The sequence below is a fragment of the Siphateles boraxobius genome, unplaced genomic scaffold (genome assembly GCF_051911475.1).
Source record: "Siphateles boraxobius isolate OS27281-9 unplaced genomic scaffold, OSU_SipBor_1 61, whole genome shotgun sequence".
Classification (NCBI taxonomy): Eukaryota; Metazoa; Chordata; class Actinopteri; order Cypriniformes; family Leuciscidae; genus Siphateles; species Siphateles boraxobius.
In genome coordinates, this window is record NW_027509188.1 from 10,187,821 (window position 1) to 10,202,586 (window position 14,766).

The 14,766-nt window shown below is 40.9% G+C and overlaps 1 protein-coding gene across 1 annotated transcript in view; it reads right to left on the reverse strand.

Annotated features, from left to right (window-relative positions):
- LOC143718451 (uncharacterized) overlaps positions 1–14,766 on the reverse strand; it is a 64,830-nt gene that overhangs the window by 46,673 nt on the left and 3,391 nt on the right. The window contains exons 3-5 of the mRNA XM_077209511.1: positions 7,036–7,973; positions 2,086–2,760; positions 1,161–1,454 (exon numbers count right to left, since the gene is read on the reverse strand). Coding sequence (XP_077065626.1) covers positions 1,161–1,454; positions 2,086–2,760; positions 7,036–7,973 — 1,907 coding nt within the window. The remainder of the gene's footprint in view (positions 1–1,160; positions 1,455–2,085; positions 2,761–7,035; positions 7,974–14,766) is intronic.

Genomic DNA, 14,766 nt, shown 5'->3' on the forward strand with positions numbered 1-14,766 from the left:
GGTGTATTTGAAAAAATGCGGCCCCCGCATAAATATGCGGACTTTGGCTGATTATGCATTGAATCATGCGATCGCTTAATCGCGTTTTTCTGGAGGGACTGAAAGGTGATGTTCATAATAATAATTCTAGATAGAATAGCAATTGGCATTTTACAGCAACCTAGTGGCAATTTTGGGAACATGCCATGATAGCTTACAGCAACCTATTTTTGTGAAATCATACTCAAAATAAAAAAACACTGCAGGACTTTGGACTTTCAGACCACTGTGGACATCTATACTTTATTTTTATGAAATAAAGATATTTTATGATATTTACAAAATTTCAGTTACACTACACTTGAAAAATAACTTTTATTTTACTTTTTAACAGTTGGACAAAAAAAAAAGTGTTCAATGAGTATACAGATTACATCTACAGTAATTTTATTAAACAGACATTTTATAAAAAATATATCAATAAAACCTAAATCAATGTATTCGGTATTGGACATCAATTTAACATTGACATTAACATTGACGTCGCAACTGAAAATTAACCAAATTTCAACGTTGTGTGCCTGCTGAGAATAATCTGTTATGTCTCATTTAACAGACGCTTTTATCCAAAGCGACAAGTAGGAGAGCATTTAACACACACTCGGCACAATCCAGCTCGACGTGACGAGGTCCATACGGGTTCTGTTGTCTTACTGCGTGTCTTACAGTAAGGTTAAATCATAACAAGGAAACTTTACGCGTGATTCATGTCATCGCAACATACTGTAACACATTATACTTTGTGTGTTTGAAAAAAGGATGTAATCGTCCTCTGCATTTTTCTGGGGTGCATTTTACCCCAGACGGCCAAACAGCAAAGTGACTATACGAACGATAATTCGCAAGAGCAACAATAGATTTGAAAATCATGGCAGACAGACCAAAGAGATGATTCGCGCTGTGATTAGCTGAATGTTAGTTCACTCAAATCTAAGTAACAACTCAGAGAACACAGGTGGAAATATTGGCGCTGGGTCAAAAAATATGCGGGGGACAGGATCACCTGTTTCTAAAAGTGCGGGAGACGCCACTTCTCACATTGTGGGAAGAAGCTTTGTCACTGAAATCAATGCTGTGAAGATTGGTTTCGTTGCGTATGGTCTTCTTCCTTGATAGTTCACATGCTCAAACAGCTGGATTTCAGGGTTGGCCAGATCATTTGTGACCACCTTGAGGGAAGAAAACTGTCCTTTGTCATCAAGGGTGGCGTATTCTCCTTCCTCAAACACCCGCTGCTTTCCAGCTAAATTCTTGTCATAATACGCCACCCATGGTTTGCCAATGACTTTTATGGAGGCGATGGAGTCGTTGAAGCCCTTCTGGACATCATGGTTGAATTCAGCTGTTCTGCCCCCGAAGCCCTCTCTGCTATAAACAATGATCTTGCTCATTTTGAATGATGACTCGAGGAGAGGCTGGAGAAGGCAAGTGTTTCTGAAGCAGCTTCCTGTGGTTCTGCTGGGAACAGTGACTTACTTGGTGTGCAAAGCTGCCTTTTAAAGCACAAAAACACCAAAGTGGGCATTGACTAGATCATGACAGGACATGGAGGTGTGTAAGCTTAGAAACATACCAACTTCTGCTCAGTATCTACAAACATGTAGCCTAATACAAGGTTCAAAACTCTCGACAAGTCGTATGTTACAAGCTAATGACTGGGGGAAAAAAACAAAAAACATTGTATTGTGTTCTTTCTTCTTTATTAATACCGCACAACTTAATACAACAACAGTTGCCCAAAGTGGTGTAAAAAAGAACTTAAATACAGTGAGGAAAATAAGTATTTGAACACCCTGGTATTTTGCAAGTTCTCCCACTTAAAAATCATGGAGGGGTCTGAAATTGTCATCGTAGGTGCATGTCCACTGTGAGAGACATAATCAAAAAAAAAATTCCAGAAATCACAATGTATGATTTTTTAACTATTTATTTTTATGATACAGCTGCAAATAAGTATTTGAACACCTGAGAAAATCAATGTTAATATTTGGTACAGTAGCCTTTGTTTGCAATTACAGAGGTCAAATGTTTCCTGTAGTTTTTCACCAGGTTTGCACACACTGCAGGAGGGATTTTGGCCCACTCCTCCACACAGATCTTCTCTAGATCAGTCGGGTTTCTGAGGTGTCGCTGAGGAACACGGAGTTTGAGTTCCCTCCAAAGATTCTCTATTGGGTTTAGGTCTGGAGACTGGCTAGGCCACGCCAGAACCTTGATATGCTTCTTACAGAGCCACTCCTTGGTTATCCTGGCTGTGTGCTTCGGGTCATTGTCATGTTGGAAGACCCAGCCTCGACCCATCTTCAATGCTCTAACTGAGGGAAGGAGGTTGTTCCCCAAAATCTCGCAATACATGGCCCCGGTCATCCTCTCCTTAATACAGTGCAGTAGCCCTGTCCCATGTGCAGAAAAACACCCCCAAAGCATGATGCTACCACCCCCATTCTTCACAGTAGGGATGGTGTTCTTGGGATGGTACTCATCATTCTTCTTCCTCCAAACACGGCAAGTGGAATTATGACCAAAAAGTTCTATTTTGGTCTCATCTGACCACATGGCTTCCTCCCATGACTCCTCTGGATCCTCCAAATGGTCATTGGCAAACTTAAGACGGGCCTTGACATGTGCTGGTTTAAGCAGGGGAACCTTCCGTGCCATGCATGATTTCAAACCATGACGTCTTAGTGTATTACCAACAGTAACCTTGTGTAACCCCGTCATCTCGCAAGAGAGGAGAACTAAATAAAAGGGCCACAACCACAGTGTGTTTCGTTGCAAAGATAACAAAATATTTGCACATTAAACACACTGCAGTGCTGCCCAAAAATCAAACAAACCCTGCCGACTACGCCATTTGTAACCCCGTCATCTCGCAAGAGATGAGGAGAACTAAATAAAAGGGCCACAACCACAGTGTGTTTCGTTGCAAAGATAACAAAGTTTATTGCACAATATTCACAATGGGTAATCAGAACTGGCAAAGAGAGAAAACAAACAAAATTGTAACCGTTACAACAGGGTTCCCAATCCTATCCAATAGAAATTACTCTGAAACTGTGTGCACACTCACAAGTTCACCAAACACAAATTCACTCCAACCTCCACAATTGTAAAGTAAATCAAACCACTACAATCTATTCCCCAAACCTTAACAGAGTAGATCATATAAAAGAAGATGGGAACCCCACTGTCAGTTACAGGTCCAAAACAAACAAAACAACAACAAAACAATATCACAAATTAAATCAATCACTTTGCCACTTCTGTACACAAGACTCAATTCAACATTAAAGTCATCTCTTCAGACACCCATTAAGCCACCAATGCTTTCAATAAAGTAAACGGCAATCATGCATCATCTGTAAATAAAACAAAGAATACAAATTGATGATTGCCCAATAAAATATTTACAAAGATTAAAAAAAACCTTAAAACCATTAAACATAACACACAAATTACAATTATAAAATTAAGCTTGAAAATCAAATCCCCATATTCAATAATTCAATTAAGATCAGTACCTGTGTTCTCAAATATATCTGCTTAATTCTCTGAGGCACCAATCAACACCATTCCCATCAGAATACTAAAACAGAAGACCAATACAAACATGTTAAAACTAGACAAACTCACTCTAGTCATCATAAATCACAACCCTTACCTTCCCAATTCAGTTATATGCTGCTCATTAATCAACTTAGTTTTTCATCTGCTATTACACAGCCTTGAAAGACACCAAACAGCTTTTCCTGCTTGACACATGGTACCACAAAGAGGAAGTCTAAACAGTTTGGTTTCCCTTTGTAGCATCTTAAATCATGGGATTTGTAGTCCATCTAGTTTGTAGTCCATATTCTACCCCATTACACTTGGAAACGGTGGTCCCAGCTCTTTTCAGGTCATTGACCAGCTCCTTCCGTGTAGTTCTGGGCTGATTTCTCACCTTTCTTAGGATCATTGAGACCCCACGAGGTGAGATCTTGCATGGAGCCCCAGTCCGAGGGAGATTGACAGTCATGTTTAGCTTCTTCCATTTTCTAATGATTGCTCCAACAGTGGACCTTTTTTCACTAAGCTGCTTGGCAATTTCCCCGTAGCCTTTTCCAGCCTTATGGAGGTGTACAATTTTGTCTCTAGTGTCTTTGGACAGCTCTTTGGTTTTGGCCATGTTAGTAGTTGGATTCTTACTGATTGTATGGGGTGGACAGGTGTCTTTATGCAGCTAACAACCTCAAATAGGTGCATCTAATTTAGGACAATAAATGGTGTGGAGGTGGACATTTTAAAGGCAGACTAACAGGTCTTTGAGGGTCAGGATTCTAGCTGATAGACAGGTGTTCAAATACTTATTTGCAGCTGTATCATACAAATAAATAGTTAAAAAATCATATATTGTGATTTCTGGATATTTTTTTTTAGATTATGTCTCTCACAGTGGACATGCACCTACGATGACAATTCCAGACCCCTCCATGATTTCTAAGTGGGAGAACTTGCAAAATAGCAGGGTGTTCAAATACTTATTTTCTTCACTGTATAATACTAATCATACAAAGAACAAATAATACAACAACAATAGCATACATACAAATAAACACAAATTCTAAGTAAAATATGTCTCAGCACCTAATCAAGATTAAAAACCCGGGATAGCAAATGAGATTTTAACCAAGTTTTAAAAGTGGATATAGTTGGAGCCAGTCTGAGCCCCAGGAAATGCGAGGCATTTTTATAAAAACGCCTCGCGCTCTTTTAGGAAAAGAGCAAAAGGATACTGTCGTTAGATTGCGTAGCAGGCGCGGATGGCTGAAGGCGGCGAAGTCGACCGGCTTCCTCAGACGCTTTCCTCTGCTTGCAGTCGCTGGTTTCAACGGCGGCGGCTTCTCTCAGGATCAAGCGATTGCGAAGAGCTTCGCTGAAGAGATGAAAATCAGAGTTGCAACCTATGAGCTTGACTTATATACTCTAAGCCACTCCCATTCTGGAGGGCTGTGACGCGTAGAGAGCGCGAAGCACCCTCATTGGGCGTGAGGTCACGCCAGGCTCAGCGATAGGCTGCTGCAGTTGCCGCAGAGCAACCAATGAGCACGCTAGATAGCCTGCTCTAGGTCTGCTAGTGGCTGCACTGCGTTGACAATAAATACAAAATTAAGGATAATTGTTGGCTTCAATATCTCAAGAAAAAATGACTTTACCCGTAGCGTAAGCAACTTAAGCAATACGAGAGAACCTCTCGTAAGAGAACCAAGTTGCTATGATCTATGGTATCAAATGCTGCGCAAAGATCTAGTAATACCAAGATTGCCGAAGCTCACATTGTGTTCACTTTAACGGCTGCTTAGCTCTCACATATCCAAAATACTAAATACTGTAAATTGACCCACTAAACAAATTTATTTAAATTATAAGATACATCTTTACCGAGATGCAGAAATATCACAGAATCAATGTTCTGAAAGAAAAAAAAATCTTAACTTACCACTTCTCCCTCCTAAAGCAATCCACTTAAACGTGAACGTGGCAACTCTAGCCATTTCTTCGCTGATTTTCACTTTTCTTGTAGCATGTTTTTTCAACGAGCTCCCCCTACAGCTGTGGGTCGTATATTTCACAGAACTGTCGTAAAAAAACTGACTTGCAGCCCCTCCTCCCCCTTTCTACCGCTGCTCATGTGCATTTGTTATTATCGGAGCCGGCCAACTTTATCGTGTGGAGTACATCTACCGAGGTGGGTAATACATCACACACATTGAGGGCGGCGTGTGTGTTTATGTTGAATTTCCGTAAAGCAGTTTGTGATTCTTGCTCGTTCACGCGTCTCACGAGACTTCCTATTTCCAATTTACAGGAACGTTAGTCCCCATGTTGCAAGGTTGGTTTTCCACCTAGGGACGTTGGGGGGAGCGGGGAAAGTCACCATTCTCACCAGAACAGGTTATTTCACCATACAGATGATTTCTAAACGGTTTTATTAAGTTGAAATAGTTGCCAAGTTCCCCTTTAATCCTATGTTGCTATATTTGAACTGTTAATGTGTTAATTGAACTTTGGTTGGCGTAACTCTTGATTTACTAGCATTTAAAGTATGTTTGACTTATTGTTTATAAAGTGGATTATATTAAAGGTTTAAAAATTGTTCGTTTGAATATAAATCGTCTTCTGCCTAAAATTGATCAACTACGTGCTTGGGTAGCCCAATATAATCTGAATATTGTTACTTTGTCAGAGACGTGGTTGAGTAGGAAGAATTCCGATAGATGAAATTAAACTTGTAAACTATGTACAATTAACAGAGCTGACAAACTATAAGGGTGGTGGTGTGGCTATATATGTCTCTTCTAATCTGCAACGTGACCGATGCAAATAAATGACATGGTGGAGTGTAGGAGAATCAACTGTTCGGACGAGTATATGACATGGGACACATTTAAAAAGTCATGTTAACAGTCAAACCTTTCGTTTGATTATTTTTTAGCAGAAAATCAGATTTGACCCGCATTAAGCTCAGGTGTGAACATAACCTTTATTTGACTCATACAAACTGTCTTGTGCCACTTAAAACTCCACATAAACAAAAATAGCCTCACATCTGCATGTTTTTTTCACTTATGTGTAAGTGTGATGGCATATAAAATTTTTAATTACACTGATCACAGTTTAAGAAAAAAAAAGAAAAAAAACCTGCCAGCATTTTTGATAATTTTTTAAAAATCACGTTTTTGTCAAAGACTACATCCAGATCGGTTTCAAAACGATGACCAAAACATATGGAGTAGATCGAGTCCATCAACACCCCTAAAGCTTCACAGTCCTATAGCTTGTCCTGGGTCGACATTTCATTCAGTAACATTAGGCAGTTTTGATTTATATGTTGTTTTATTTTGATCCAGAGATGCAGTACTTGTTCAGATGTCATGGTGCCCCCTACAGTATAACAGTGAAAACACAGAAAGCTGGACATTTTGTCAATAGGCAGTGGAGTTTTTTTTTCTAAACTTCTTGCCAGATTGAGGAACACTCAATTCCAGAATGAGTTTGCAAATGACGCTTCAAGTCCCTTTGATATGTGAAACACATTTCACACTGTAGACATGTGTAAGGCCTCTCTCCAGTGTGAACTCTTATGTGCGTCTGAAGGTTTCCTTTAAATCTGAAACTCTTTCCACACTGAGGGCATGTGAAAGGCTTCTCTCCAGTGTGAACTCTCATGTGAACCTCAAGGTTTGATTTGTTTGCGAAAGTCTTTCCACAGTGATAGCACATGAAAGGCTTCTCTCCGGTGTGGGTTATTATGTGCGCCGTAAGATGATTTCTATCTGTGAAACTCATTCCACACTGATAACATTTACAACAGTCTTCTCTTGAGTGAGTCCTCAGGTGCTTTTTAAGGGTTACTTTGTGTCTGAAACTCTTTCCACATTGTTCACATGTGAACGGCTTCTTTCCAGTGTGACTGTTCATGTGATACCTTAGGTTTAGTTCTGTTGTGAAACTCTTTCCACACAGTTTGCAGCTGTAAGGCTTCTCTCCAGTGTGAATTCTCATGTGCCTGTTAAAGCTTCCTTTTTGAGTGAAACTGTTTCCACACTGAGGGCAGGTGAAAGGCTTCTCTTTGGTGTGAACCGTCATGTGGCCTTTAAGGATTCCTTTCGTAGTGAAACTCTTTCCACACTGTTTGCAGGTGAAAGGCTTCTCTCCAGTGTGAATGTTCATGTGGGCTTTAAGGGTTCCTTTTTTAGTGAAACTCTTTCCACAATGAGGGCAGATGAAATAACTTATAGTTTCTGTCTGTTGAGCTCTTTTTTGTGAGGAATATTTCTCAGTCTGTGAGCAATTAAACCGTTTTTCTCCAGTTGTGAAATCATATTTCTCATACTGATCTCTCTCCTCTATTTCATTCGGTACTTCACTATCCTCTTTCAGCGGAATCAGGTCTAAGGAGAAAAGGGACAAATACAAGTAAACACCAGTTTAATGAGACAAAGCAACATACATCAAAACATGCTGAATGCAACTGAAAGAGTTGTTACCTGTAATCTCAAACCTCTTGCCAATTTTCCTTACTCTTTAATTTGTTTATTTGTAAATGCAGAGACATCTCATCAAACACAAGTATGGTGTGCCACAGGGCTCAGTAGTAGGTCCTCTGCTTTTCTCCTTGTACATGCTTCCCCTGTGAGTCATTATCATTAAATTTCACTGTTATGTCAATGAAAGAAAGTTTACTGTTACATTGTTTTCTACAATTAAGAACCACGGGTGTTGCGTTGACAGAAATTGGTTCTTTGATAATGACATTTCGGTAGCACTTTATTTTATAGTCATGTACCACATGTACATAAATATGTACTTTTTTATAAACAGTAGTCAACATGTGGATCAAAATCTTTCAAAGTTATACATTAATTTTGAACAATACCCTTTCTTGTCTTAGGACAACTTTGATTAACTTTTTTGATCGACTTCAAACATTTGACTACTGTATATATTAGGGATGCTCCGATCGATCGGCCGGAGATAGGTATAGCCGATAATCACATTTTATGACTTGATTGGTACTCACTAAACTTGGCTGATCTTAGACACCAATCACATTTTGAAGACGTCAACACGTGTGTACGTATATGATGCGTGGGGACTTAAGTGATTTGGCGCCGTAGTCATGTCATCGTCGGTGTGGAATTACTATGATGTTTCGAGAAACAATGAAAAATTCGCTATTTGCCGTGTCTGTTACAAAGAAATCTCACGTGGAGGAGCATTGTAACAAACATTTAATACGACGAACCTGATTCGGCACTTAAGGACGAGCCACCGCGAGACATATGGCGAATACAAAAAACTGGCAACTGCAAAAAAGGCAGCACGAGTCTACCTCAGTGCTCCATCGACGAGTGTTGATAGTGAGCGGCTATTCAGTACAGCCGCACACGTTTTGGATGAAAAGAGGAATAGACTGTCTTCCCAAAATGCAGAAACACTAAAACTTTTTAAAAACTTCTATCCTGTTTCATTTTGGACAATGTTTAATTAAACCTTATGAGTTACATCAGACTTCTCCATGTTGGAGTTTAAATGTTTCTTTTTATTTTAGTTTAAAGCAACACCAAGGAACTTTTCCTCTGCGGTCGCCCTACAGGTTGGAAGCGGAATTGTCCATTACCGCTGTCGTAAATAATTTAGCCTACCGCAGCTTACTGTCGCACGCGCATGCTCTCTGTTTATCCAGCACCGGCTTTGGAATCAACAATGGCCACAGACAAGGTAGAGTATGATGCATGATTTTATGAAAGACATCACAAACGAAGAAAAACTATGTATGCCGTAAAGCAGTCGAATTTTGTAGTTCTTTTTGTGCTCCGGTTCCTACTCGAAACCCGAAGTTACATAGTGCCAGTAAAAGCGATACAGACCACGTCAGGCTATGGCAGACGTGTCATTTAACCTATTGTAAGTCAATGTACCATCACAAGGGTCTTGGAAATATATTATGAAGGTTAAAAAACTACATAGTGTTACTTTAATTAAACCTAATGAGTGAGTCACAATTTTCGAAAATTTACCTTTACATTTATTCATTTAGCAGACGCTTTTATCCAAAGCGACTTACAAATGAGAATAGAAGCAGTTGAACTAACAGTAGGACAACAATACGCAAGTGCTATGGCCCCTCTCAGTTTAATTTAACGCAGTTTTATTTATCTTTTTAAAATAATAGAATAGAAGAGAAGAGAAAGTGTTAGTTAGCGTTGGGCCGATGGACAATATCATCGTCCATCGTGATGACTGACAGACATCACGATGTTTAGCCGGCATTGCGATGCAAATGATCTTGATCTGTAATGGGCGCCGTCATGTTTGTTAGCAAATGATCTTGATCTGTAACGTGAGATGGGCGCCGTCATGTTTGTTTGTGCCGCAGTTAAGATTCCTGTCTGTTGGATTTATTACAGTTCGTGAATTCATCAGTTTCTCCCGAAATACATGAAAGTGGCCGGTGAACTGGGAGAAAAATAAGAGTTGACTTTATAGATATTTACATTGTGTGTCTGACTCTGATATGAATAAAAATCGTCGGCAAAAATATTTGAATGGTTTGTTATTGCTGCTTCCATAGACACCATTGTGTATTTTGAGTATTGCAGCTACCAGTCTCTGCTTTAACCGAGGAGTTTAAGTGTGCCAAGGTCAGACTGGAAATGACTTTAGCAGAGTCACGCGACAAATGTGTAAGGGAGACAGCCCCTGTGGTAAAAACTGGTAGAAAGTGGTCAGCAAAGAAATCTGTAGTAGAGGCAAAGGCTGACCTTCAAATTGGGGATATCGTGGGACAGGTACAGCATGGAAGAGGGGGTTTTGGGCTCAGTTTAGCTCCTCGAAATGGCACAAGGCAGCCCCAGCCCAAAGGAGGAAGCTGGTAGTCAACGAGGTTCGAAAGCAGGAGGAGAGGATGAGATGTATAAAGGCCATTTCCCAGGCCAAGCAGGGAGAGTGGATGAGATGGGAGAGTGTGGAACAACGCAAAATGGGCTGGCAAGACCTTTGGTCAATGGAAGAGAGTAGGATCAGTTTCCTTATTAGGTCAACATATGATGTTCTCCCATCACCGCAGAACCTAAACCTCTGGGTAGGAGAGGATCCATCTTGTCCTTTGTGTTCATCACCTGCCACATTAAGGCACATTTTGACAGGATGTAAGGTGGCTCTTAGCCAGGGTCGGTTTACTTGGCGCCATGACCAAGTATTACGATGTTTGGCTTTAGCATTGGAAGGCAAGCGTAGTATGACCAATAAATTGCCGCCTGTTCTAGCAAAACATTACACGCAGAAGACAACATTCCTCCGCCAAGGCGAGCAACCACCAAGAAAAGGTGCTAACACCAATTCTCGCCCAGGACAACTGGAAGCTGCTAGGGACTGGAAGATGCTGGTTGATCTTGATCAACGGCTTATTTTTCCACCTGAGATTGCCACCACTAACCTACGACCAGATATTGTTTTGTGGTCTGGATCAGCACGCATTGTTCAACTGATAGAGTTAACAGTGCCATGGGAGGATGCGGTAGATGAGGCATATGAGAGGAAGAAACTGCGGTATGCTCATCTGGCCACTGAAGCAGAACAGCGAGGATGGAGAGTCCAGGTTTATCCAGTGGAAGTGGGTTGTCGTGGTTTTGTGGCACACTCTACAACCCGGTTCCTCAGAGACGTCGGATTCAGTGGCCAAGAGTTGCGTCGTACAGTTAAGAACTTATCTGAAGCAGCAGAAAGGAGCAGCAACTGGCTGTGGTTGAGACGGAAAGATTCTAGCTGGCTGTGTACAGGCCGCCATGCTACGGTTTCGTAGAATTCTTGAAAACTTGAAAGGTCTGTTGGTTTATTTGTATAGGTTGTATAGTATTTACAGTCATTACGTTCCTGTGTATATTGCGTGAATGACGGGTGGTTGGGCAGATATTGTGTTTTGCGGTAGGTGGTATGCCATACGGAACCATTGCCACTGAAACTGCATATTAACGCACCAGTGGGGCTCGACAGCCTTAGTCAAATGGGTTGGCGCGTATGGTTGGGTTGCGGAGAGATTGTGAGATTGTGGTTAGGTCTCAGCAGCAACTGTTGGTTTATTTGTATAGGTTGTATAGTATTTACAGTCATTACGTTCCTGTGTATATTGCGTGAATGACGGGTGGTTGGCAGATATTGTGTTTTGTGGTAGGTGGTATGCCATACGGAACCGTTGCCACTGAAACTGCATATTAACGCACCAGTGGGGCTCGACAGCCTTAGTCAAACGGGTTGGCGCGTATGGTTGGGTTGCGGAGAGATTGTGAGATTGTGGTTAGGTCTCAGCAGCAACTGTTGGTTTATTTGTATAGGTTGTATAGTATTTACAGTCATTACGTTCCTGTGTATATTGCGTGAATGACGGGTGGTTGGCAGATATTGTGTTTTGCGGTAGGTGGTATGCCATACGGAACCGTTGCCACTGAAACTGCATATTAACGCACCAGTGGGGCTCGACAGCCTTAGTCAAACGGGTTGGCGCGTATGGTTGGGTTGCGGAGAGATTGTGAGATTGTGGTTAGGTCTCAGCAGCAACTGTTGGTTTATTTGTATAGGTTGTATAGTATTTACAGTCATTACGTTCCTGTGTATATTGCGTGAATGACGGGTGGATGGGCAGATATTGTGTTTTGTGGTAGGTGGTATGCCATACGGAACCGTTGCCACTGAAACTGCATATTAACGCACCAGTGGGGCTCGACAGCCTTAGTCAAACGGGTTGGCGCGTATGATTGGGTTGCGGAGAGATTGTGAGATTGTGGTTAGGTCTCAGCAGCAAGAGGGAAGTAGAGGTCAGTGACCTGGGCTGAGTTGAGTGGGGGACGGAGGGGGGTGACTCTGGGACGCCAGAGTCACTGTCGAGCCCTCTTGAGGTGTCGTGGGCTAGTCGACGAAACACTGAGGACGGAAGGTGCCCACTTGAAGACCCTAGAGATGTTCCCTACTCCGCTCAATCCAGAGGGTTGTTATGGGGGACAGCACTGTGGTTGCAGCCGTTGTGTGTGCTGACGCGCAATACACTGTATTAACACCAGACAGAAGATTCACGTCACCAGATGGAAAGAAGCGTAAATGGATGGAGAAGCATAGGTTACTGTAAAGCTACGTCTTAGTTGGTGATTATCTTGGCGAAAGCCGAGTACAAATCAGCATGAAGTTTTAACATCTACTCTCGTGTAATGGAAATAATTTTTACAAACTAAAAATGTATTGTTTTGCTATAAATTATATGTATTTAAATGTCTGAAACCTAAAATAAATATTATGTGGTTAAAAACACTGAACAGTTGTGGTATAGCCTATGACAAGCACTGAGCGCGTCCGTCTTTGGGTCAGTGCCAGCCATAGCGCGAAAGCACAGTTTGAATCTGGCAGTGATGTCACGTCACTGTACATTCGCTCCTTAGTGCTCAGCTGCTGCAGAGCGTGCCGAAATCAAAAATTGCTGATGACATATAGAGGAAAATATCTAGTGGAAAATGAGAATGTTAAACATTCTCAAAATAAACAAAAAAATGTTTATTTTGTCCTCCACAGTTTACTAATAAACCTTATGGGCTGCATCAGACTGCTCCATTTTGTTTGTATTTATCTTTGTCTTATATTAAGTATTGGGATAGGTTTTGGCTGATCCCCATGACAAGAAATCGTTACTCGGGTATCGGGTGCAAAAATTTGTCGTTTAAAGAGATCTAATATATGTTGTTAGTGCCGAGAATTTTCACTTGAATAAATACATAGATCCGACTGTTTTACGAATGTACTTTAATGGTCCAGTGGCAGAACTTTTGCCAAGCGTGTCAGAGGTTCAAACAAATAAAAATGAATGCTCTGCTAGTTAACTGGAGATGTTTTAGTACATCCGTGATGTTTTACAAGTGGTGGGTACAATATCGACCCTGGCAAAAAGTGGTAGGGGACATGTCCCTCCCGTCCCACCCGCAAATTACGCCTATGTATTGATCACTCAGATTTCACAGTTCCATATCAAATAAAAGCGCTTTAATTAGTTCTTTCTTCAAAACCATCATTAGCCACATTTCCACTGTCGGGCCAAAAGCGAGCATGCTAGTGCGTGGCAGGGCCAGTCATATTTCCACTGTCACTTTTAGGCTTGATCGAGCCTCATCGGGGTCCTCTGGGCCAACGGCCAGGGTTTTTTGGCCCGCCGAATACATTGGTCCAAAGCGGGCCAGCTGGGGCTTGATATCATATACCAGTTAACATCAGCATTAAAAACTTAAAATCATTTAGCTCAAAACTCACTTTCAGACAGCAGGGAATGTTTGAAATAACTTCTGTTTGTGATCCGATGTGGTTCCTGATCAACATATTAGGCAGAAATTAGGGATGCACAATATATCACCATACCGGTATTGGCCGATAAACAGTCCTTTTTATTGTTATCGTTATCAATCTGATAAGAAAATTAGTCTCATATATTAAAGCAGATAGATGTCTCATTTCCTTAAGCTGAGACACTTCAAATGCGCACTGTCCATCATGATGGATTTGAATTGCTTGAAATAGGATTGCATTTACTTCGAAAAGGAAAATACAGTTAAGAGCAGCGCAAGTCTGTCATATAGGTTACATAACATTATAATGAGAACACGACTGTAAAAGAGTGTTGTGAATTCTTTGTTTGCCCGTGTTTCAGCGGGCTGTTGTGGAAAGAGTGCGTCTACGGAGTTACACAGTCAAGTTCTCTTGTGGATTAGCAGCCTTTTGTGCCAGTTTCAGCACGTTGTTTTGGGAACAAACGCATCCACAACAGGAGTTGCACATTTTGACCAGCAGTCAAGTTCGCTTGTGGATTTGTGTAATTTTGTGCAGAAATAAGTCATAATATAAAGTCGATGTAGTATAAATATCTGATTTATCTTGTAGGATGTGTTTTGTAGAGTTATTAAACTTCTAGCAACGCACTTCAGTTTATTCTCTTCAGCTTCAGTGCGCAATGCTCAAACAGCAATAATGTTATTTGAAACTGTAATATTAAAGATGTTTACAATTACTGTAATATTAAAAATGTTTATTATTTTTTTTCAAAAAACATTGATGCATTATTATGAATAACTATTATTGTTCTCGTATTCTTTTCGTATTTTATTTATCCGTGGCACATGCATTTTGATTCTTTATATGTATTAATGTTGTTCA